Source organism: Canis lupus, chromosome 4 (genome assembly GCF_048164855.1).
Source record: "Canis lupus baileyi chromosome 4, mCanLup2.hap1, whole genome shotgun sequence".
Taxonomy (NCBI): Eukaryota; Metazoa; Chordata; class Mammalia; order Carnivora; family Canidae; genus Canis; species Canis lupus.
Window position 1 is genome coordinate 68,763,233 of NC_132841.1, and position 23,176 is coordinate 68,786,408.

At 42.4% G+C, this 23,176-nt stretch overlaps 1 protein-coding gene across 5 annotated transcripts in view; it reads left to right on the plus strand.

Annotated features, from left to right (window-relative positions):
* Window positions 1-1,106: 1,106 nt before the first annotated feature.
* The window catches only part of PLCXD3 (phosphatidylinositol specific phospholipase C X domain containing 3), a 184,693-nt gene continuing 162,623 nt past the window's right edge, over window positions 1,107-23,176 (plus strand). For 2 of the 5 annotated variants that reach the window (XR_012030198.1, XM_072824769.1), the window contains exon 1: window positions 1,117-1,447. Coding sequence is in view for 3 of the 5 variants with exons in the window: in XM_072824769.1 (XP_072680870.1) it covers window positions 1,345-1,447 (103 nt within the window). In the remaining 2 variants the exon portion in view is untranslated. Of the gene's footprint in view, window positions 1,448-23,176 lie in introns of all 5 variants that reach the window. The other 3 variants (XR_012030200.1, XM_072824771.1, XM_072824770.1) reach the window with 3 other exon arrangements.

A 23,176-nucleotide genomic window follows, 5' to 3' on the forward strand; every position in this document is an offset into this window, starting at 1 on the left:
TACAATAAGCAACCTTTAGTTGTGGTTTTTAGTACTGTAGGGTTTGCTGAAACGAAATGATCATTCCCAGGTTTTATAGCTCTCTCCTACCTTGTTCTCATCGCCCCAACCCAACAGCATTTACTTAGGAACAGGATCTACACACCACTGCCTCTACATTCTTTGGGTTGCAAAGACCTAGCCTGTTTTCACTGTACTGCTTATACATTCCTCAGGCCACCGCTGGCCTCATCACATTTGTAAAACACGATTTCCCTTCTCTCTCTCATCTGAAAGCAGGTGGACCAAGACAGTTCTTTGGAGGCTCAATGAGTGATTTCTCCTGAGAGAGACACAATCTCTCCAGTCTGCCAAGGAATGAAAAAAAAAAAAAATCAGACAATGGCATAAATCATTTTGAATGTTGCCAAATAAATTCCACCAAATGCTACTGGCAATAATTACAGTATGTCGCTGGGAAATGTGATTTGCTTCTAGCATCGGGCTCTAGCCTTGTCCGGAGTGCCACGAAAAAAAAAAAAAAAAACCGACACAGAGAGGACACAGGCAGCTCTCTCCATAGCAGGCACAGGTTTTGCACCGTCCAGGAAACGAAGGGGTTGAAGTGCTTCTTCACCTTGCAGAGTCTGGAACAGGGTGCCAGGGATCAAGCAGGGATCACTAGGATTGCCTGCTCTTTGCACACTTGTCAACTACTCCAAAGATCGAGGGGTGATTCAGGACCCCCATTTTGCCACGAGCAGCGCCGTGGCCCCGGCTGAGCAGGGGCGCAACCTGTTGTAGCGGACGGAAAGCAAAGCTCTCGGCTGAGGATGCGAAGTCCTGAGAGCCCAGGATGCCGCACCGCGTCCCGAGGCAGTTTAGGTCCACCCCCGAGGCGGCCTTCCCCCAGGCGGGACCGGGGAGTGACCCCAGAGGGCCGAGCAAGCCCCCGTCTGGGTGAACCAAGTTAGAGGCGAGGCGAGGCGAGGCGAGGCGCGGGCCGCTGCGGAACGGCGGGGCGGGGCGGGGCGGGGCGGGGCGGGGCGGGGCGGGGCGGAGACGCGGGGGGGGGCGGGGGGGCGGGAGGAGGGCGCGCACCGCGGGGAGCGAGCGCGGACGCCGGGAACAAAAGCTCCGGCGGAGTCTGGCGGAGGCTCCGGGGGAGCAGGGGGTGTTTTGAATAATTATTAAAATTAGCATGTGTCTGCGCCATCCTGTGGGTGTGGCGCCGCGCCGGGGGTAACTCGGCGGGGCCCGAGCGCGGCGGGGACTCGCGGCCGCAGCTGCCAGCCTGCCCGGGAGCCGGGAGCCGGGAGCCGGGAGCCGGGAGCCGGGCGCCAGCGCGCCACGCCGACCCGCACCATGGCCTCGTCCCAGGGGAAGAACGAGCTCAGACTCGCCGACTGGATGGCCGCCCTGCCCGCGAGCATCCACAGCATCCCGCTCACCAATCTGGCCATCCCAGGTAGGCGCGCCGAGCCGGCGGGGCGCTCCCCCTCCGCGCCCTGTGCCCTGCGCCCTCCGCCGCGGAGCCCCAACTTGCCTGGCGGCCCCCGGGGAGGGAAAGCGGCCCCCAGGGGAGGGTGTCCGGCCCGGCCGCCCTCGGGCCTCGGCGCCCGGCAAACCTCTGGGGCCCGCGGCGCGGCCAGTCAAGGTGACTGCTGTGCGCTGGGCTCTGGAAGCTGCCAGGCTGCGCGGCAGGGCTGGGGCGGGGGGGGGGGGGGGGCAGCAGCTCCCCGCGCCCCTCCCGCCGTGGTCCTCGCAGACTTGGGGGCGAGGGCGGCTGCCGGGTCTGCGGGGCGACAGGGCGCGGGCAGCGCGAGCCGCTGTCCCGAGGGCTCGGCTGCCGCCGCGGGACCTCCGACCCCTCCATCCCGGTGGCGGAGTCGAGCGTCTTCGGGAGGTTTCGCGGTCAGACCGCGCCGAGGCGTTCACACTCGCCCCGAGTCTCCGTGAAAGGCACAAAGCGCTTCGCGAAGAGCGAGGAAAGTTCAGGGACCCGCGGCGGCGGGATCGCTGCCCTTGACCGGCCGCCGGAGGGACGGGGCGGGGGCGGCGGCGGGGGCGGGGGCGGGGGCGCCGCTTCCCGGCCGGGCCGGGCCGGGCCGGGCCGGGCGCTCGCCGTCTGGGTCCCGGCCAAGTGCTGGAGGCGCCGGGGTCGGGAGGGCGCAGCCTTGCAGTGGCTCGGGACCCTGCGGGGGCAGCGGCGGAGGGCTGCGGTTGGCGGGCCGACCCGGGGGGAGACGGGGTCGTGCGAGCGTCCCGACAGCCCAGGAGGAGGTCGGGGCAAGGCGGGGCAAGGCCGCCCGGATCCGGAGGCTGCAGCCCGGCGCGCGCGGCTGGCATCGGGGGACCCGGCAGGTGTCTGGGGCGGGAGCGCGCACCGGCCCCCAGCTCAGGTGTGCCCGAGACCGGGAGCGGTGCTGGGTGACAGCCGGGGACACGGCCGCACGTCCCTACCGGTTTGGCTTTTCACCTGGGCTGAGGGTGCAGACGGCCGGTTCTCCCAGGACCCGGCTAGGCTAGAGGGCAGTTGGCCCACAGGTAGTCCACCCCCCGCCCCGAGCCCAGCGGGTTATCAAGTTCGACCTTCTGGTCTGTCTCCTCGTGATCTACCACCCCATCCAGCGCCCCCTCTCAGCCACTGGAGGAAGACAGGATAAGGGGGGGGCGGGGGGAGAAGGATTCCTTTGAAAAATCCCAACAGGCTCCCAACCAGCAGCGCTGGAATTGATCAGTAACTCAAATCACTGGTCTAGTCAAGTGATGTTTGGCTGCGAGGACAGGCACAGGCTGCACTCTGAGCGCCAACCCCTGAAGGAAGGATTTGTCTCCTTTTGCCCTTTTTTTTTCTCAAAAGGTAGCTTCCCGAGAGCCCAAGTATCTCCAAGGGAAAGAACCGCCCAGCCTCCCCACTTTGCACTTACTCTGCTACCTGGGTGAGCCTGGGGATTGGCCTTTGGAAGGAGACAGTAGGAAGTACCCAACTTTGTTGGCGAAATTTCACTCTCCCTTCCACAGGCGCTCTATCCGCTTCCTTTTTACTTGGTCTTTAGGCAGTTGTTTTCATAGAATCTCACCTGAGCATTTCCCTACACATCAAAGGTAATACAGGCAAGGATTCTGATGCCAGCCTTCTGAGGGGTGACTTGCCAGATACCTAGGGAGTTTAAAAGCCCGCGTTCACAATGCTAGTTCTGAGGGATGGTATGATGCTATGTCAGAATCTATATAATATTTCTGTAATTCTTCAGTTTTCAGATCACCAAACCCCTCCCCAAACCTCATGAAGGAGGCAGTGCTGGTACTACGAACTCCATTTCATAGATATAAAAATTGCAGCTTAGTAAAGGCAAATGATTTACCCTCAGATCAGTGATCTGACCCCTTACGTGGTCCTTAGGGAAAGTCTCCTAGGGATTTTCTTTTTTTTTTTTTTTTTTTAAGTTTCTCGTTTTTTTAAGATTTTATTTATTTATTCATGAGAGACAGAGAGAGACAGAGACAGAGAGACAGAGAGAGGCAGAGACACAGACAGAGGGAGAAGCAGGCCCCATGCAGGGAGCCTGACGTGGGACTCGATCCCTGGTCTTCAGGATCACGTCCTGGGCCAAAGGCAGGTGCCAAACCGCTGAGCCACCCAGGCCGCCCCTCCTAGGGATTTTCGAGGGAAATGCATTGCGGTTTGTATCTGGGTAGCTCAGTAGCAACAGCTACTAACCAGGGTGAGGGGACAAGGAACTAGGCATTAGCAGGATACAGGGCAATTTTCCTTTTCTTTCCTGAGGTCAGAGACTTTGATATTCTGCGTGTCTCCCAGTAGAGGCGTTGGGGGTAAGAATGGAAGCCTTTGCATGGGATCCATTTTGAGTATAATACTAAGAGGGGTTGTGGCATTGATTGCAGGGGGAACTTTCACTGCTTTCCCAGCCCTTCTTAATATGAATCTCCTGCAAGGCCTCCCATTCTTAGCCCCAGTACTTCTGAGAAGAAAAAAAAAATCATTTCACCAAATCTACACCCCTGAATTTCCCCATGATTTTGTAAAGTTGGTTTGGTAAATTCATATATATAAATCTAGGTGTAAAATGGGTTTGGTACTTTTCTGCATTATTCAACTGTGAGAATTTTTGGAGGAAAAGAGACATTCAAACTTTGATAGAGAAGGCTAATTGGAGACTATTAAACACTAATGGAATAATTGCCTTAAAATCATGCTAATAGCTTCCTGGCTGCTACATGTTTACTTGGCCAGTTGCTACAGCTTGAATTAAGTAATTATCTCCACCATTTAAAACCACTCCTGATGCACCATGCAAGTGTTTTTGTGGAAGGGAATGACTGCTCGGTCATCCTCAAAGTTCAGGTTTTCTTAGGTGAAGCAACCAGAGAGAGAAGAGCTGCTTAATTAAGAGGCCACCCACCTGGGGCAGCTGACCCAGATTACCCGGGGCTAGTGCAAAGAACAATCTGCAGGTGTGGGATATTCCCCACCATGCGTACTGTTCTGGCTTCTCGAAACATTTCTCAAGTGTCTGCAGTCTGCATCTTGAATGCTACCAGAAATGTTGTTTATTTTATTTCTTTTAAAGATTTTTAATTAATTTATTCATAGACACACACGCACAGAGGCAGAGACACAGGCAGAGGGAGAAGCAAGCACCATGCAGAGAGCCCATCGTGGCACTCGATCCAGGGTCTCCAGGATCATGCCCTAGGCTGCAGGGGGTGCTAAACCGCTGCGCCACCCCACTGGGGCTGCCCAGCTGTTTTGCATTTAAATGGCCTCATGATTTGGTATTGACTGGCCTAAGGGATTAAGTTAGTAATCTGTATTAGTAGTTTTACTTCCAGTTTATCTTTCAAAGTCATGGTGCTGTCAGAATACATAGACAGTTACTCAGATTTTAATGTCATTCGTCATTTCTTCCAGTCTCTGATGACACCAAACCAAATTTTCATTCATATATGTTTTTTAAACAATATCCTGGCATTTGGGTTATGCGTGATGCTTCCTGTCACGACAGGCAGGTGAGAGAGAATAGACAGAAATGGAGGCGGGAAGACAAATGGTAAAATTCAGGTGAAAGTGAGGCTGATCAATTTCTGGCATCTTTGCAGGAGAGTTCTAACCCTATAATCCTGGCACCTCCAGAACCGTGGTAAAGAGATCCATCATGGGAGGAAGCAAGCTTTTTGCTTGGTGTGGGTAAGGTGTTGGTGATCTGGGTATACGGTAGGGAATCGTTCTATCCAAAATCTGAAAGACCAGGAAGGATTTTTTATTCCATGGGAGGGCTTCTCCATACCTTTTCTGATAGGCGATGAAAATCTTCACAGAAGACAGCAAACTGACCCTATGATAATGAAAGATTGGCCAAGCTATTGTGGTATTGGGACTCAGAGAGAGTGTATGTTTCCTCGGTATTGGAGTTCATGGAGGGGCCGAGACCTCCAGTTGACCCTAAAGATGGACCCCCAGCAATCAGAGGCTCCTCACACCCTCCCTACCCTTGGCACTGTGACCACCCACTGTTCCCACAGTTGGAGCTCTTTCCAAGGACACCGCCTTAAGAGAGTAAGTTGTTATTGAGACCATCTGGCAGTACTACACGTGACCAAGCCCAGGCACTGCCTCTATATAAACTCTTAAGATTCCTCCGGTTGGTGGGTGTGAAGATGGACTCTTCCTGTGGTCACCCAAGACAAGCCTTGTATGTAGGTTCCCTTGCTTATTAAACCTGCCACATGCCACTCTGGGGTGGCCTGCTTCCTTCTTTGGTCCCCTGTTTGTCCTCTGTGGTCAGGGGTCAGTTTTCGAACTGCCACTTAAACAGGAATTGTTGATTGTACTTTAGATAAGGAACACAGAAATGCTTTGGAAATCAATAGTTACACTTGGCGATTTTGTTCATTTCTTCCAGAAAATGCCAATGGCAATGAAAAAGAGCAGTTTCACTTAGAGAAACTAGATGTTTATTACAGTTCTGATTTCTGTGTTCTTGTGTCTCTTATTACTTTTTCGTTTCTTTCCTCCCAACAATCTTTTCATGTTCCAGTATTTCTGGAGCCAGCTGTCTTCCTTTTCCTTGTAACTTACTATTTCTATTTTGATTGGGATGAGACCATCTACAGGACAAATCTAGGATTGGGTCTAATTGTACAAATTTCTTTTAAAAAGCAGGGTTGGAAAGAAAATAAATAAAAAGCAGGGTTGGGGTTTTTTCCTCATCATTTTAGTCAGGACGGTGATGCTGAAGTTAATCTTTAAAAGCAACCAAAAAACAGCAAAGTTGTTTAGGATGAATACCTTTTTTGTGTTGTCTTTCCCATTCCCTGTTTTGTTTTTGATTTTGCTAAAAAAGGAAAAATTAAAATATGTGGAACATCATTTATTCTAGGATTTTTTTCTTGATGAGTTGAACTGAATCACCACCTATTAATATAAAGTGATACTGATGCCATTTTACAGCTTACAAAATGTTTTCCCATGTACACACACTTTTTTCTACATGTTCTATCAATAAACCTCCGAGGCCTTGCCACTCAAAGTTGGTCCAGGGACCAGGGGAGGTAGAAATGTACCTCAGACTCCACCCCTCAGGCCAGTTTAATCAGGATAGGCATTTAACGAGATCCCTAGGTGACTTTTATGCACATTTAAAGTTGGAAAAACACTGCTTTAGGGTAGCTCTATGGGGAACCTTTATGTAAGCGACAGAGCCAAATTTAAATATACATCTTTGACTAAGCTCTTTCTTTTGGACCATGCAGTCTATTTATGAGTGTTCAAATTTATAATCAGGCTTAGAGCCAGAATGTGAGTATTTGACTCAAGGCTAATGGCCCAGGTTGGGAACATACTGATAACTCATATTATAGTTCATCATGCACCTTGAACATAAATGTGACTTAATTGCTACCTAAGTGTTCAAATTAGGTCGCTGTGATAAATGTAAAACCTTTCCCCTCATATCCTTAAAGTACTGCTATCAGCCATCAACAGCACTTAAAATCAGCCTATTTGGTGATGCTAGTGGTCGGTCACTAATGGCAATTTAGGAAACATTCCTGTGTTGGTTTTTTGTCCATTTGGTCTCATTCTTTGTTGTACAGGCCCAGTTAGTATTGTTGTATTTATAGGCTATAGAGTCATTCAATTTATCTAGAAGCTAAACTTCAATATTGCTCTTGAGCAACAGTGGTATTATGAAGGCAAATGTGTTAATAATCAGCATCAGAAAGCCATCAAAAACAAAGGTAAACAGTAAGTTGATTTTTTTATTAAAAAGGAAATGATCAATCTTGTATTTGCAAACTATACCTCATTTATTTGAAGCACCATTGACGTAGAATGGAATAGAAACATAAATGTGGTCATAACTCACTTACTTGAATTGTAGTTATTGAGTGTAATCAGTATCCCAAACATTAAAAAACCCCTCAATTTGCTAAAATGGATAACACAATGTTTGTATGTTAAGGCTTACACACCCTTAAGAAAATTTCTCATGTCTTTACTTAGAGTTTCTCATATTTAGTTCCAACTCCACCCAATCAAAATGGAAAGCGTGGTTACAAAGAAGAGGAATGAGACTGTTGGGTGCCATACATCATTAGTAACATAGGGAATATTCATGAGCAAAGGCTAAGAAATGAAGACGCACGGACACAGAAGGTAGGTGTTCCTAAACCCTGCCCAGAGTAAAATCAGAATCATGTTAAATTGTCCATTTTGGCCTTTCCCAAGCACCTCTTCAATGGATTTCCAAGTAGTTCTAGAAATCTCTGGACAAATTCTTTTTTTTTTTTTTTTAATTTTATTTACTTATTCATGAGAGACAGAGAGAGGCAGAGACACAGGCAGAGGGAGAAGCAGGTTCCATGCAGGGAGCCCAATGTAGGACTCGATCCTGGGTCTCCAGGATCAGGCCCTGGGCCAAAGGCAGCGCTAAACTGCTGAACCACCTGGGCTGCCCACAAATTCTTAAGTATGCATTATAAGCCAATTTTGGGGACTACCATATACATGGTATCTGCCATTTTTCTTCCTTCCTATTTCAGGGAAACCTTGAAAAGTTGTCACTTTTGCTGATGGGACATCTAGAGGAAGTGTGCTTCCATAATTTGTATACCTAAAATACCACTGCTGTTGGCAGTCCCACCAGGGCCCGTGCTACATCTGCAGAGACCCAACAATGAGGATGTTAGTGTGTAACAAGGTCCCTGGATTCTGCTGTGGTCAAAGGTTCCCAGAGCTGGGTTCTCCTTTGTGGAAGCTGTGGATACCCACTTCTGATCTTGTCTGCCGTCACTGCTAGAGCTGTGAGTGCCAACACTCATAGAACCCTTCAATCTTGGTGCCTAGTATGGATCTCAGCCAAAGAGCTTTTTGAATTTATATGGATTCTTTTGTTGTTGTGCCCTAACTGAGGTATGAGTTTATGAGGACTGGAGAGAGGATAATATGTGGGATAGACTTTGTTCTGTACTCTGCATTATTCTCAATTTTAGCCCACTCTCTGTGTGCGCCTATTTGTGTGTGTGTACACATATGTAGTGTGTATTGGCTTTACTACTTTTCCAAGAAACTTGTCCCTCCCCCCCCCCCCCCCCCCCCGCACTATAAGTAGACCTCTGGTGGATGCTACCTAATTAATCCTATCTCCAGACAGGTCCAGAGTCGGAATATGGGTGGGATCCATATTATTATTCCTGGTGAGCAGCCTGGGACAACACAGAGCCAAATAAACTGACAGACCTAAAGTAATCGCTAACACCTCCATTGTTTAAAAGCAGAATAGTAGGGTAATAGATGAACTCTGAGCCTTAAAGAAAATGTTAAATCTCATGCATACATGCCTATATATGCACACATTTTAACTAATGTTGATCAAAGGGGTCAGCTCTGTTAATCTAGAAATTTTTACCTATTATGATCAACAATGCTGTCTCTTACCTTAAAGCGTTAGTTTTGGAAAACCCTAATGGGTATTCAAGGAACTTCTAGATGCAGCATTTGAACCCACAAGAAACTTATATATTCTCTTATTTCTCTTTCTCTGGGTGGGGTTAGGATCTGTCTTAGAAGACTGAAGGCCAGAAAAATATCAAAATTATATATTCCAGAAGGCAGGGAAGAGTGAAGAGAGAAATTTACCATGTTTCAGATGGAATTCTGCTTCCAGAAGCTTTCTACAGAGCCATATGCTTTTATTATGCTCTATTAAGAGAGGAAGATAGGTCAGGAAGAGGGGCAGGAGGAGATGGTTAAACATTTTTGAGAAGCAGCCAGGATTAGTCACCTCCGGAGACCAGGTACTGAAGCAGATGGCACATTGATTCCTTAGATGTGCTCTTGTAATGTTCCTATATTTCATCACAAACCCGGGAATGGACAGCTCTGTTACCACTTTATCTTAAATGCCAGCTAACACTATGTTTCACGTAGAATTCTTCCTGTGAATTAATTTTTAGGAAGCAGCCATGTTTATCCTTAGTCAATGTTATAAATGATGGTTATGTTTCTTGATTCACTTGGAGAATTAATTTCATGAAGAAAAGTGGACTATGATGAATGGCAATTTTAGTTGCCTGCTAGGCTTTCCTGGAAGTTCCCTCTGGCTTGTTGGGTGGTGAAGAGGAAGATGTGCTCAAAGACATTCTAATGGGTAAATGGGAACTTACTTCAACGTTACGTCTCAAGCCACACTCCTCTGTGGAGGAAGGAGGAAGAGAAGGATACCAGGGCCGCCTTTAGCAGAGTTAGCTCTAAACACACTCCTGCCATATCCTGCCCTGGGCTTTTCTCCAGGGGAAGGGGTGGGAAGTAGGGGGTGGGGTGGGGGTGGGGGGGAGGTAGTCAAGAGGATGATTGACTTGAAAGTTGCTAGAAGGGAAGGCTACAGGACTGTTTTGTTTAGTTCTTATCACTCCCTCGTGTCCTTATTTCTCTTTGTATCTGCTCAATTTCTTTGGGTCTGATATTAGAGTCCCAGTCTTGAAAATGTCCTTAATTCTTTTATCTCACTCCTTTTTGTTTTGCTTACCTGGAAAAAATTTAACTTCATTAACCTCTATTTTTTACCTATTACAATCCCAGAAAACTTCAGTGGCTAAACATTACTGAGCCTGGATGCCTCAATTCACTAGAAATTTCTGACCATATATCTTCTTGCATATCCCCTGTAAATTCATTTTTCTGTTCTCTGAGACGATAGTTTAATATATCTTCTTGCTCCTCAAACCAATATTCCTTCCCACCTCACTAAACTTAGGACCTCACCTTATATTTTACATAAAAAAATACAGAGAAGAACTTTCTCAGTTTCCCACCATTAACCCAGCAACCTACCTGCATCTGTTTGTGCATATTCTGTATTTTCTTTATGTAAGACAAATTCCTGAATCTACTCCTTCCTAAGTCCACCTTCTCTATTTGTGGTCTGGATCCTACCGACTCAGATCTCCTCAGAGTTTACTCCCAAACTCATCCCCTCTCTCTCCTATGTCCCTATTTTTCTCTACCTCTGCGGGATCACTCTAGTCAGTACACAAACATATTATTATTGCCCCTGTTTAAAAAAAAAGAAAAAGCCCTCTGTCTCCATACCAGTCTTTCTTTCCATACCAACCTTTCTCTCCATGGTACTAGTTCTCCCTGATATTTGTAAAAACATGCCCTCTGTCTTGAAATTATTTCCTTCTCTCTCTCTCTCTCTCTCTCTCTCTCTCTCTCTCCCCCATGCTAATCTCATTATTTCCCTACCACTGCACTAAAATTGTTTTTATCAAGGTTGCCAGTGACCTGTATTTTGCCAAAGCTAATGGTTAATCCTTTATCATCATCTTTGATCTTTCAGCATCATTTGATGTGTTTGACTACACTTCTTTTTTTTTAAGATAAACTTTTTTTTAAAAGATTATTTATTTATTTATTCATAGAGACACACAGAGAAAGAGAGAGAGAGAGAAGCAGAGACACAGGCAGAGGGAGAAGCAGGCTCCGTGCAGGGAGCCTGACGTGGGACTCGATCCTGGGTCTCCAGGATCACACTCCCAGTTGCAGGTGGCACTAAACTGCTGCGCCACCGGGGCTGCCCTATGCTTCTGGTCTTAAGCATGTTCTTCCTTTGGCTTATGACACTTTAAAAAAAAATTGTGCTAAAAAAACATGTAACATGAGATTTACCCAGGTTTTTATAGTATTATTAGCTATAAGTATAGGGGTGTATAGTATATCTCTAGAATGTTTTCATCTTGCATGACTGAAGCTTTATATCCATCAAGTAACAGCTCTTCATTTCCTCCTCCCACCAGTCCTTGGCAACTACCATTCTATTTTTTGCTTTCATGAGTTTGACTACTTTAGATACTATTGAATGTAATATATTTTCCTTCTGTAACTGGCTTATTTCACTCACCATAATGTCCTCAAGGTTCATTCATGTTATAGCATATGACAGTAGTTACTTCTTCATGGCGGAGTAATATTCCATCGTATGTATATTCCATATTATGTTTATCTGTTCATCCACTGATGGACATTTAGGTTGTTTCTAGATCTTGGCTGTTGTGAATAATGGTACAATGAAAATGGGAGTGCTAATAGCTCTTTGATATCTTTTTTTTCCCCATTTGTTTGGATAAATATTCAAATATGGAATTGTAAGGTTGTAAAGTAGTTCTGTTTTAATTTTTTTGAGGGACTTCTGTATTATTTTCTTTAGCACCTGCTTCATTTTACAATCCCACCAGAAGTAAACAAGGGTTCCAATTTCTCCATATCTTCACCAGCACTTGTTTTCTGTTTTGTCTTTGATAATGACTGACCTAACAGGTATGAGGTGATATCTCATGGTAGTGATTTGAATTACCATGATGATTACTGATGTTGAACATCTTTTCATATACCTACCTGTTGGCTATTTGTAGATCTTTTTTTGGAAAAATGTTTATTCGAGTGTTTTGCCATTTTTAAATTGAGTTACTTGGTATTTTACTATTTGGTTGTAGGAGTTAATTATATGTGTGGGAAATTAATTCCTTACAGATATAAGGTTTGAAAATATTTTCTCCCACTTTATAGGTTGCCTTTTCACTCTATTTCTTGCTTGATTGCTTTCTTGCTGTGTGGAAGTTTTTTTTGTTTGTGGTCCCACTTTCCTGTTTTCCTTCTGTTGTCTGTGCTCTTGGTCTCCTATACCGGAATTTATTGCCAAGACCAATGTCCAGAAAACTTTCCCCCATGTTTTCTTCTAAGAGCTTTACTGTTTCAGGTCTTATGTTTAAATCTTTAATTCACCTTGAGTTAATTTTTGTGTATGGTGTAAGATAAGGGTCCAATTTCATTCTTTTGAATGTAGGTACATAGTTTTCCCAACACATTTATTGAGGAGTTTATCCTTTCATCATTGCGTATTTTTGGCAATCTTATCAAAGGTGAGTTGACTTTATATGTGTAGGCTTATTGCGAAGAATCTATGGATCAGTTTGTGTAGTCTGGGTGTTATAATATGGTCTTCCATCGAGGAATAGGGGATGTTTTTTCATTTATGTGAATCTTCAGTCTGTTTCACAAATGTTTCACAGTTTTCGGAGTACAGATCTTTTCCCTCCTTGGTTAAGTTTATTACTAAATATCTTATTCCTTTTAATGTTGTTATATGGGATTGTTTTCTTAATTTCCTTTGTGGATAGTTTGTTTTTAGTAAGTAGAGATGAGATTGATTTTGGTATATTAATTTTTGTATCCTGCAACTTTCCTAACTGCAATGTATTCAAACAGTGTTTTTTGTGTATTATCTTTAGGGTTTTCTGCATATCAGATCATATCATCTGTAAGCTGAAATCATTTTAGTTCTTTCTTTCCTATTTGAATGTCTTATTTTTCTTGCTTAATTGCTGTGTCTAGGTCCAGTACTATGTTGAATAGAAATGGTAAGAGTGGGCATACTGGCTTTGTTCCTAAGAGCTTTTAGTTTTGAGTATGATATTATCATGGACATTTCATATATAGCCTTTTTAACATTAGAGTCATTTCCTTCTATTCCCAGTTTGTTGAGTGTTTTTAACATGAAAGGTTGTTGAGTTTTTGTCAAGCAGTTTTTCTGTATCTGTGAAGATGATCATGTACTTTTTATCTTTTATTCTGTTAATGTGATGTATCACCTTGATTTTTTTTTTTATATTAAACTATCCTCACACTCTTCACTTAAATCCCACTTGGTTATAGTGTATGATCCTTTTAATGTGCTGTTGAGTTTGGTTTGCTACTATTTTGTTGAGGAGTTTTGCATCTTTAACTCATCAGGGATATTGGCCTATAGTTTTATTATCTTGTAGTATTTTTGTCTGGCTTTGGAATCAGAGTGATGCTGGCCTCACAAAATGAGTTTGGAAGTGTTACTTCCTCTAATTTTTTGGAAGAGTTTAAGAAAGATTGGTATTAATTCTTTAAATGTTTTGTAGAATTCAGTAGTGAAGCAATCTGATCTCTGGCTTTTCTTTGTTCAGAGGTTTGAGACTACTGATTTAACCTCTTATTAATTATAGATTTATTCAGATTTTCTGTTTATTCATGATTCAGTCTTGGTCAGCTGTGTGTTTCTAGGAATTTATCTATTCTAGGTTATACAGTTTGGCATATAATTGTCCATATTAGTCTTTTAAAATCCTTTTTATTTCATGGCCTCAATTGTAATGTCTCCTTTCTCATTTCTGATTTCATTTGTTTAAGTCTTCTCTTTTTTCTTATTTAGTCTTGCTAAAGGCTTGTCAATTTTGTTTACATTTTCAAAAAACCAACTCTTAGTTTTATTTTCTATTTTTCTATTCTCAATTTCATTGATTTTACTCTCTAATCTTTATTATTTCCTTTCTCCTACTAACTTTGGGCTTAATTTGTTCTTTTCTTAATTTCTTGAGTGTCTAGAATTAGGTTGTTTGAGATTTTCTTCTTCTTTTTTTTAACATTTTATTTATTTATTTGAGAAAGAGAAAGATTAAGAAAGAGAGAAAGAGAGCATATGCATGTGGGGGGAAGGGGCAGGGGGAAAAGAGACTCTTAAGTAGGCTCCATGCCCAGGAAATGAGCCTGATGTGGGGCTCGATCTCAGTGCTGAGATCATGACCAGAGCTGGAATCAAGAATCAGATGCTTAACCAACTGAGCCACCTAGTTACCCCCAAGACTTCCTTCTTTATTAATGAAGGAATTTGTTGCTATAAATCTTTCTTAATGCTTTTGATGTATCCCATATGTTTTGGTGTGGTGACTTCATTTTCCTTTGTCCCATGATATTTTCTAATTTTCCTTTAATTTCTTATTTGACCTAAATTAATCAAATTTCTTATTGGTTATTAAAGAATATATTGTTTTCACATATTTGAGAATTTTTCAGTTTCATTCTACTGATTTCTAGTTTTATTCCATTATGGACATTAAAAACATTTGATGTGATTCTCATCTTTTAAATTCCTTGAGATCTGTTTTGTGGCCTAACTTGCGATCTATCCTGGAGAATGTTTCATGTGTGCTTGGTAAAAATGTGTATTCTGCTGCATTTGGATGGAATATTCTGTATATGTCTGCTAGGTACATTTGGTCTATAGTGTTCAAGTTCTCTATGTCCTTACTGATCTTCTGTTTGGATATTCTATCCATTATTCAAAGTAGAGTATTGAAATTTCAAAGTAGAGTATTTCTCCTTTCAGCTTTGTCAATGTTTATTTCATATATTTAGGTACTCTGGTGTTAGGTACATGTATATTTATAATTTGTATATTTTCCTTGTGAATTGACCCTTTGTGGTTATATAATGTCCTTCTTTGTCTCTCATGAGTTTTTGACTAAAAGTCTGTTTTCACTGTTATTGGTATGGCTACCTCTGCTCTCTTTCGGCTACCATTTTATGGAATATCTTTTTCTATCCTGTCATTTTGAACTTATCTGTGTTCTTAAATCTAAAGTAAGTTTCTTTTTTCCACAGCACATTAAACGGATCATGCACCATTATCAAGTGAGTTTTATCCCTGGGATGCAAAGATAGTTTAATATCTACAAATCAGTAAATGTGATATACTACATTAATAGAATCAAGGATAAAAATCATCACCTGATCATCTCCATAGATGCAGATAAAGCTTTCACAAACTCAACGCCATTTCATGATAAATTCTCTCACCAAATTGGGCATGCAAGGAACATATTTCAACATGAAACCCAGAGCTAACTTCATACTCCTTGGTGAAAGCTGTAAGCTTTTCCTCTAAAATGAAGAATAAGACAAGGGTGCCAACACTAACCATTCCTTATTGATTCAGGTATGGAAGCACTACTTACAGCAATTAGACAGTAAAAAGAAATAAAAGGTATGCAAATCAGAAAGGAAGAGGGAAAATTGTCTGTTTGCAGAATACCTGATCTTATATGTAGGAAACACTAAAGGCTCAACTAAAAACCTGTTAGAACTAATAAATGAGGGATCCCTGGGTGGCGCAGCGGTTTAGCGCCTGACTTTGGCCCAGGGCGCGATCCTGGAGACCCGGGATGGAATCCCACGTCGGGCTCCCAGTGCATGGAGCCTGCTTCTCCCTCTGCCTATGTCTCTGCCTCTCTCTCTCTGTGTGTGTGTGACTATCATAAATTAAAAAAAAAAAAAAGAACTAATAAATGAATTCAATGAAATTGCAGCTTACAAAATCAACATATAAAAATCAGTTGCTTTTCTATACACTGACAACAAAATTTCTGAAAGAAATAAAACAATCCCATTTACAATAGTACAAAAAAACCCCAATAAAATACTTAGGAATAAATCTAACCAAGGAAATGAAAGATTTGTACATTGAAAACTGTAAGACATTGATGAAAGAAATTGAAAACGACAGATGAATGGAAAGGATAGTCTTTTCAATAAATGATGTTGGGAAAACTGATATTTGCATGCAAAAGAATGAAACTGGACCTCTATCTTAACCATACACAAAAACTAGCTCAAAATGGATTAAAGACCAAAACTGTGACACTTATAGAAGAAAACATATGGGAAAAAGTTTCTTGACAGTAGTCTCGGTAATGCCTTTTTTGGATGTGACACCACAAGTATAAGAAATAAAAGCAAAAATGAATAAATGCAGGACTACATCAAACTAAAAAGCTTCTACACAGCAGAAGAAATAATCAACAAAATGAAGCAATCTATGAGATGGTAAAAAATATTTGCAAACTGTATCTGTGATAAGGGGTGAATTTCCAAAAAATGAAGAACTCCTCAGAATCCAATAGCCAAAAAAAAAAAAAAAAAAAAAAAATCTGATTAAAAAATGGACAGAGGACCTGCACAGACATTTTCCAAAACATATAAATGGTCAACAGGTACATGAAAACATGCACAAATTTACTAATCATCAGGGAAATGCAAATCAAAGCCACAACGAGGTATCACCTAATACCTATTAGGATGGCCATTATCAAAAATACAATTAACCTGGCTAGAGATTCTGGAGAGCCTCTTAAAACTTTTTTGTGGATAGGTCTTCCCTGGGCTTATGTCTGTAGATTCTTCATTAGAAGGATTTGCTGGTCCCCCACCTCCACCCTGCCAGCATCTTATAATCTCTCATTCCCTCATGTCTGTTATCATGCCACTTAGCTCTTTTTTGTTCTCAACAGTTCTTGGACATCTATAGAATGTGCCAGGTCCCATCAAGAGGCAGGCAAGGCAGCAATCCATTCCTTGGGTAGCCCCTTGAAAAGCCAAAACATTGGACACATGCTCTACTCTTCTTACCTCCTCAGGGTGAGTCTCCCAAGCTGTATTGGCCTCTGTGGAGCAGTAACAAGCCACCCAGCTTTCTTGCTCTCAGTGGCCCCCAGGCATTTCAAATGTGCTGGGTTTTCCATTAGGGCTATGAGACAGGTGAGGCAGAAGGTAGTCGCTGGGGAAGCCCTTCCCTTGCGAAAGCCAGAACATTGGAAGTGTCGTCCAAGCTTATGTTTCCCTCTTTAGAGAGAAGCTGGGAGTTCACTCTCAATCATGTGGCACTGTGCCAGGGAAGGGACTAAGGCAAGAGTGTGTCACAAAGTTTCCTACTGGCTTCAGTAGTCGGTATGACATTTGTGTGGGGTACAGGAGCCTCTGTACTGGTGTCTGGATCATTTGCAAAGGGAATTAATTCATGTATTGCTGAATTAGTGTCTCCATGGGGGGAAGAAGGGTTTGGGGGTTCCAGTTCTGCCATCTTGCTGATGTCACTCATTACTACCTTATTTTTTCAACTTTACTGCCTATTTCCCTTAGGTCATCTTTGCTGGCTATGCCTCCTTTTCTTTACATCTAAGGAACTGTTGGGGTATCCAGGGCTCAGGCCTTGATCACTTTCTTTTTTTTCCTATAGCTATACTTTTCCCTAAGGTGATACCATATAAACCAATGGCTTGAGATAATATGTGCTGATGACTCCTAAGTTTCTATTATTAGCCAGACATCTCTGCTGAACTCTATCCTCAGATATCTCACTGCCTTCCCATCATTTGCATTTGAAACCTCAAATTTAACATGACCTAAAAACTTTTGAGTTTATCATCCATCGCCCAGTTTGTTCCTAATCAAGTTTTCCTCATCCAAGTGTTTTGCATCATTGTTCATCAGTTTCTCAAACCTTGGAATGATTCTTCACTTTCCCCCCTCAAACCCTAAAATCATCCTAACAGTAATTCCTGTTGAATCTTTCTCCAAATGTATCCCAAATCTTTTCATTTCTCGCTGTTTCCATACTACAATCCTAATTTGGTTACTGTCCCCTCCCACATGAACTACTCCAAAGGCCACTAACCCGTATCACTGTCCTCAGGGATTTGTTCCTCTACACAGAGTAGCTTTCAAAAGTATAAATGCAGTCAGTACTATTATTCACCTGTTAAAAATCCTCTGCATGTACTTACTAAAATTACTGATCCCTATCAATCTGACCTCAACTCCTGCCACCTTTTCCTTACACACTGATCCTAGCCATTTTCTTTTTCTTTTCTTTCTTTTCCTTTTTTTTTTTTTGGCCCTCATGTCCTCCAGATTTCCTCTTGTTTTAGAGATCTGAATCATCCTCCAGATTGTCACCAGTCTGCCTTCTTCCTCTTCTAATGATATCCTCTCTTCAGGAGACATTCCCTGACCATGCTAGCCATGCAGTTTACCTCTATATTCATAATTTTTCCAACAATTCCTTAATCTATCCTCTTCGTAGTGCTTAAATAGTAACAACAACTTTAGTTACATATTTATTATGTCAACTTCAAATAATATAAGCTCCTAAGAATAGGAACTTGTCATTCTTTCCAGGTACCCAGAATATGTCTGGGCTGCAGTCAGTGTGCAATAAATATTTGTTGAGTAATAAATGACAATGTAGGGGGAGTCTGATCTTGCACAAAGACCTTTGTTCAGTTAATTTGAAAATAAGGCAACCCGACTAAACTATTCAAGGCAAATCCATTATTTGAATTCTTTATAAAGTCCTAACCCAAAATAGGTTAATTTCAGCAAAGGAATGGTTTCCATGAACACTACTTAAGATTATACTTGGCCTAATATCCAATATTTTTGTGAATAAGACACATGACAATTGAACAGAGTAAAATAAGAATTTGTTTTATATAGCAGTTTTTAGCCATTATGGCACTACATGTTCAGCCAGTTTTCTTCTACGTTTACATACTAAGTTGATTGGTCATACTAAAGACTTTGAAGAAATATTAGATTGGACTGTGATTTTTGGAAACAAAAAACTGCTATCTTTAATACAGCTCAGGTTTCTAAGTTCTGTATTCTAATTGTAAGTTGGTCACTTAAATGTGATCAGCATAGTGGCTTATTTAACCAACACATAGTGATAATACTAGATTCCACAATTACTTTGGAAGTTTTATAATATACTAGCCTCCATAAGAAATTTGTGATAGGGGACGCCTGGGTGGCTCAGCGGTTGAGCGTCTGCCTTTGGCTCCGGGCGTGATCCCAGGATCCTGGATCGAGTCCCACATCGGGTTCCTTGTGGGAAGCCTGCTTCTCCCTCTGTGTCTCTACCTCTCTCTCTCTCTCTCTCTCCCCTCGTGTCTCTCATGGATAAATAAATTAAAAAAAAATCTTTTAAAAAAGAGAAATTTGTGATAGACTACAACAAAAGTATACAGGATAACCACAGGCAAAAAAAGAGGATCCAAATAGGAGCCAATATAACAGATTTTAAATGGCATGTACAAAAGATGTCAGAGCTGGTATTTAATTGCAGAAATGTGTCAGTATGACTAAAGTCCAGAAAAGGCAGAGATTGAAACAAGACAATACCAACACCTCTCCTCGCTGGCTGGAGCCAGGTGTAGTACCAGAGGGCTGGAGCACTGTTTGGGGTAGATCATGTGACATTAACAAATGATGACAAGAAATAACCATTCCCTGATGCAGGCAGGAGACCCATAGTTTAAAAATTCAGGTTCTTATTTCAAATATCTTTGTTTGCAGCATGGCTTTGCCATTTATTAGCTCCAGGAATTTGGGAAAATTACTTCATCTCTCCATGCTTCAGTTTCCACAACTAAAAAGTAGCTAATAGGTTGAGTACTTCATAGGAATAGTAATTCATGGGCTGTTGCAAGGACTAAATGAGGATACATGGAAAGTGCCTAACAGTGCCTGGCATATGTGATGCTACCTATTCATATTTTATTTGTGATTTTCAATCAGGATGAATAATCTTCAGAAGCAAAGTGAAAAAAGAGGAAATGTTTTCAAGTGTATTCAAGCTTTTGCGCCAAGGCAATATGTATCTCCAGGTCCTAAGGAAACAGCAACATCAAAAAAACCTGACAAAATATTAGAGAAATAAACAGTCATTTCTAGAGATTGTAAAAACCGAAGCATAAAGATATACAAATGTCACAATTTTCAAAAGAGAAAAAAAAAGTGGGTCCCAGCAACTTTACATAGTAAAGATGAATGGTTTGCGAGTAATTAAAAAAGAAGTGATGATAATCTACGTCCTGGGTGGATCAGGGATCACCTTTTATTGAGAAAAGTGAACTGCCTGGGAAATACGAGCTCCTGACTGCAGGCTTGATTTGCAACCAAGTCTTGGGGAAGTCACTTATCTCCGCTGGGTCTCTGCTGTTACTTCTGTGGAACTACATAACAGTTGATGTCATGCACCACCTCAGTCCCGACTTGTCTCTACCATTTACCAGCTCACTCAGGGAAGCTACTAAAAACTCTCTGGGTTACAGTTTCTCTAGCTCTAGAATGGAAATAATGGCAGTACCAACCTCACATTCTTCATTGCAAGGATCAATATGTGTGTGTGTATATGTAGTATACCTATCACAGAGTAAGTGGAGTGCTTTTTATCATTCCATCATATCTAAAGAATCTCCTAAATAACCTCCTTTACTTTGCTAGCAGGGTACCTGGCCAGGCCTTCCTGGTTCTCTGCCTCTCCAAGCTCCCCTTTACTTGCCTCCCCTGAGTTAAAGCTTCTTGACTTTTCTCTCTTCCCTGTTCAAGCTCAGCATTGCCTTGGGCTCCAGAACCAGTCCAACCATAAACAAGGGAATGTGAAAAGGGCTATTTCCATGCTTACCTTGCTATGTCCAGCAATCAGGTTCCTGATGCAGCTGAGTACAGAAAATGGGCAGCTGTGGGAGGGGCAATGTGAGTGATGCGGAGGGAGATTGGATCTCACATTGGTGGAGATGGTGACATGGTAGACAGAGTGAACAGGTGGTTGTGAGAATGTCCATATTCAGAGAGGACAGTGACCAGTGATAGTTCTGGTGTGGCAGAGGGAATGGGTTCCAATATATGGACAGAGATAATAGGAAATCTACAAGCAGATTTTCCAGAAACACAGGGAAGCTTTTAGTCAGATTAGACTTCCTCGTATGAAGCTTACTTGTCTGCATTGGAACTTCAGACACCACCTAGATAACTAGATTTTTCTAAGATTAAGCTCTTCAGCCCCAGATTGTACCCATATCATAGTATAGAAAGAGTTCTGTATGATTCTTTCTACCCAGTTTAGACTTCCTCGTATGAAGCTTACTTGTCTGCATTGGAACTTCAGACACCACCTAGATAACTAGATTTTTCTAAGATTAAGCTCTTCAGCCCCAGATTGTACCCATATCATAGTATAGAAAGAGTTCTGTATGATTCTTTCTACCCAGTTTAGACAGCTGCGCTCTCTCACTGTGATTTATGACTAAATGCTCTCAGTTGTTACAATTTGATCCACTAGGTAACAGAGCCTAAATTTTAAAAAGACTTCCAAACTTGAAGATTAATTGAAGTTATTCTGATGAGCTTTAATAAGAATCAAACTAAAAAATAAAAGCAAATTAAAATACAAAATATATAATAGCCAGTGAACAGAAACCTGTGGTTTATGAGAAAAAGACCCAGGACATATGACCACTGGAAGCTGATTATGAATTAGTAGTGTGACCTGGCAACGAAAATGTATATACATGCTTGGGCTGCATAGCTAGCTACAGTTTACAGAGCAATGGGTGTGATAACCTGGCTGGCCCTGACTCAACTGCGCCATCTGCAGCACGGTGCTCGGTTCTGAGCTCCAAACTTCTGGAGATTTTGGAAAGTGGCAGTGTTTTGGGGTAGCAAGGGAGTGGGGATTGTGGGGAGGGCTTTACCAAGCCATTGACTGACATTTCTGAAAGCCAAACCATATGGGAATCTAGCCACCTTTCTTCAAACACATGAAGGAGTCGTCTCTAGAATTCTAAATGAAAGCAACCATAAATAGAATTTCAAGGTATGAAGGTTTTGGCAAGCTGAAAGGAAAGGAGAAAGGAAGCCTTTATTAATGTGACTTTCAAGTAGTGAATTCACCCTCTCTGGTAGAAGTGTGTAAAGAGAGGCTGCATGGTCATCTTCCAAACATCTGCATTGACACTAGGAGTTTGAGCCAGATGACCCCTAAGGCCTTTCCTGGCTCTAAGATGCTGTGTGGTTTGGGGTATGTTACAGTGTTTTGGAACATCAGTTTCTTATATGAAAATAGGAATAGAAGTAGGACCCATCATCCTGTGGCTGTTATGCAAATTAAATGGAGTAGTTGATGTGAAACATTCAGCATAGTGCTTGACCCCTAGTAAGTTCTCAGTGCAGGAGTTGTGAGTTATATAAAGTTACCTAACGAGTTCTTCACAGACAGAATAAATCAAACCTTCTTATAATCACTATTTCTACCTTACCTGTCCTTCAGATGTAGCGTATTTTTGGTCTATCACCTTCATTTTTTATAGTTTTACTTATTGTTTAATTGCCTAGAAGGATTTAGCAATCTCTTTTAACAGGCAGGATATGAACTGAAAATTGAATATAGCAGGAACAAAGCCTATTTTAATTTAGGACCTGAATATTATTTCCAAGGCTATTAGATTAAGAAAAATATTTTGGCATATCAGTAGTTGGAACTTATTTTTCTCCTGTGTCAATATAATTATTGGGACTGACCTCCTATGATAGAAGATGTGCAGACTCCAAGCTGCCATCATTCCATTACCCATACACAGACTGGGATCCCCTGGGCCTTTCCTGAAGTCAGGCTGCTAGAATGACCCTCAGGGCCTGACTTCGAGCAAAGTACTTGAAGGCGAAAGCAACAACCCTGACTTCAAAATTTTTGAAGAATGTTTTCCTCTCTAAAGCCAGCTTATTCTTCATTTCATTATGTCAGTGGACAATTCATCGAAGGGCCATTTAAACAGTTTTAATGGGGGCACATTACAGTATTTGGCAACAGTATTTGTTTATTCAATGTTGCTAAAATGAAAGATTGACAATAGAAAAAACTGCTGGACTTGAGAGCTTGCAAAAAGTTGTAAAAAGTAAAGGTGTGTGGGCACCTAGGTGGGTCAGTGGGTTAAGCATCCAACTTCTTTTAAATTTATTTATTTATTTTTTTTATTTATGATAGAGAGAGAGAGAGAGAGAGGCAGAGACATAAGCAGAGGGAGAAGCAGGCTCCATGCACCAGAAGCCTGACGTGGGATTCGATCCCGGGTCTCCAGGATCGCGCCCTGGGCCAAAGGCAGGCGCTAAACCGCTGCGCCACCCAGGGATCCCCACCATCCAACTTTTGATTTTGGCTCAGGTCATGATCTCAGGATTGTGATACTGCAC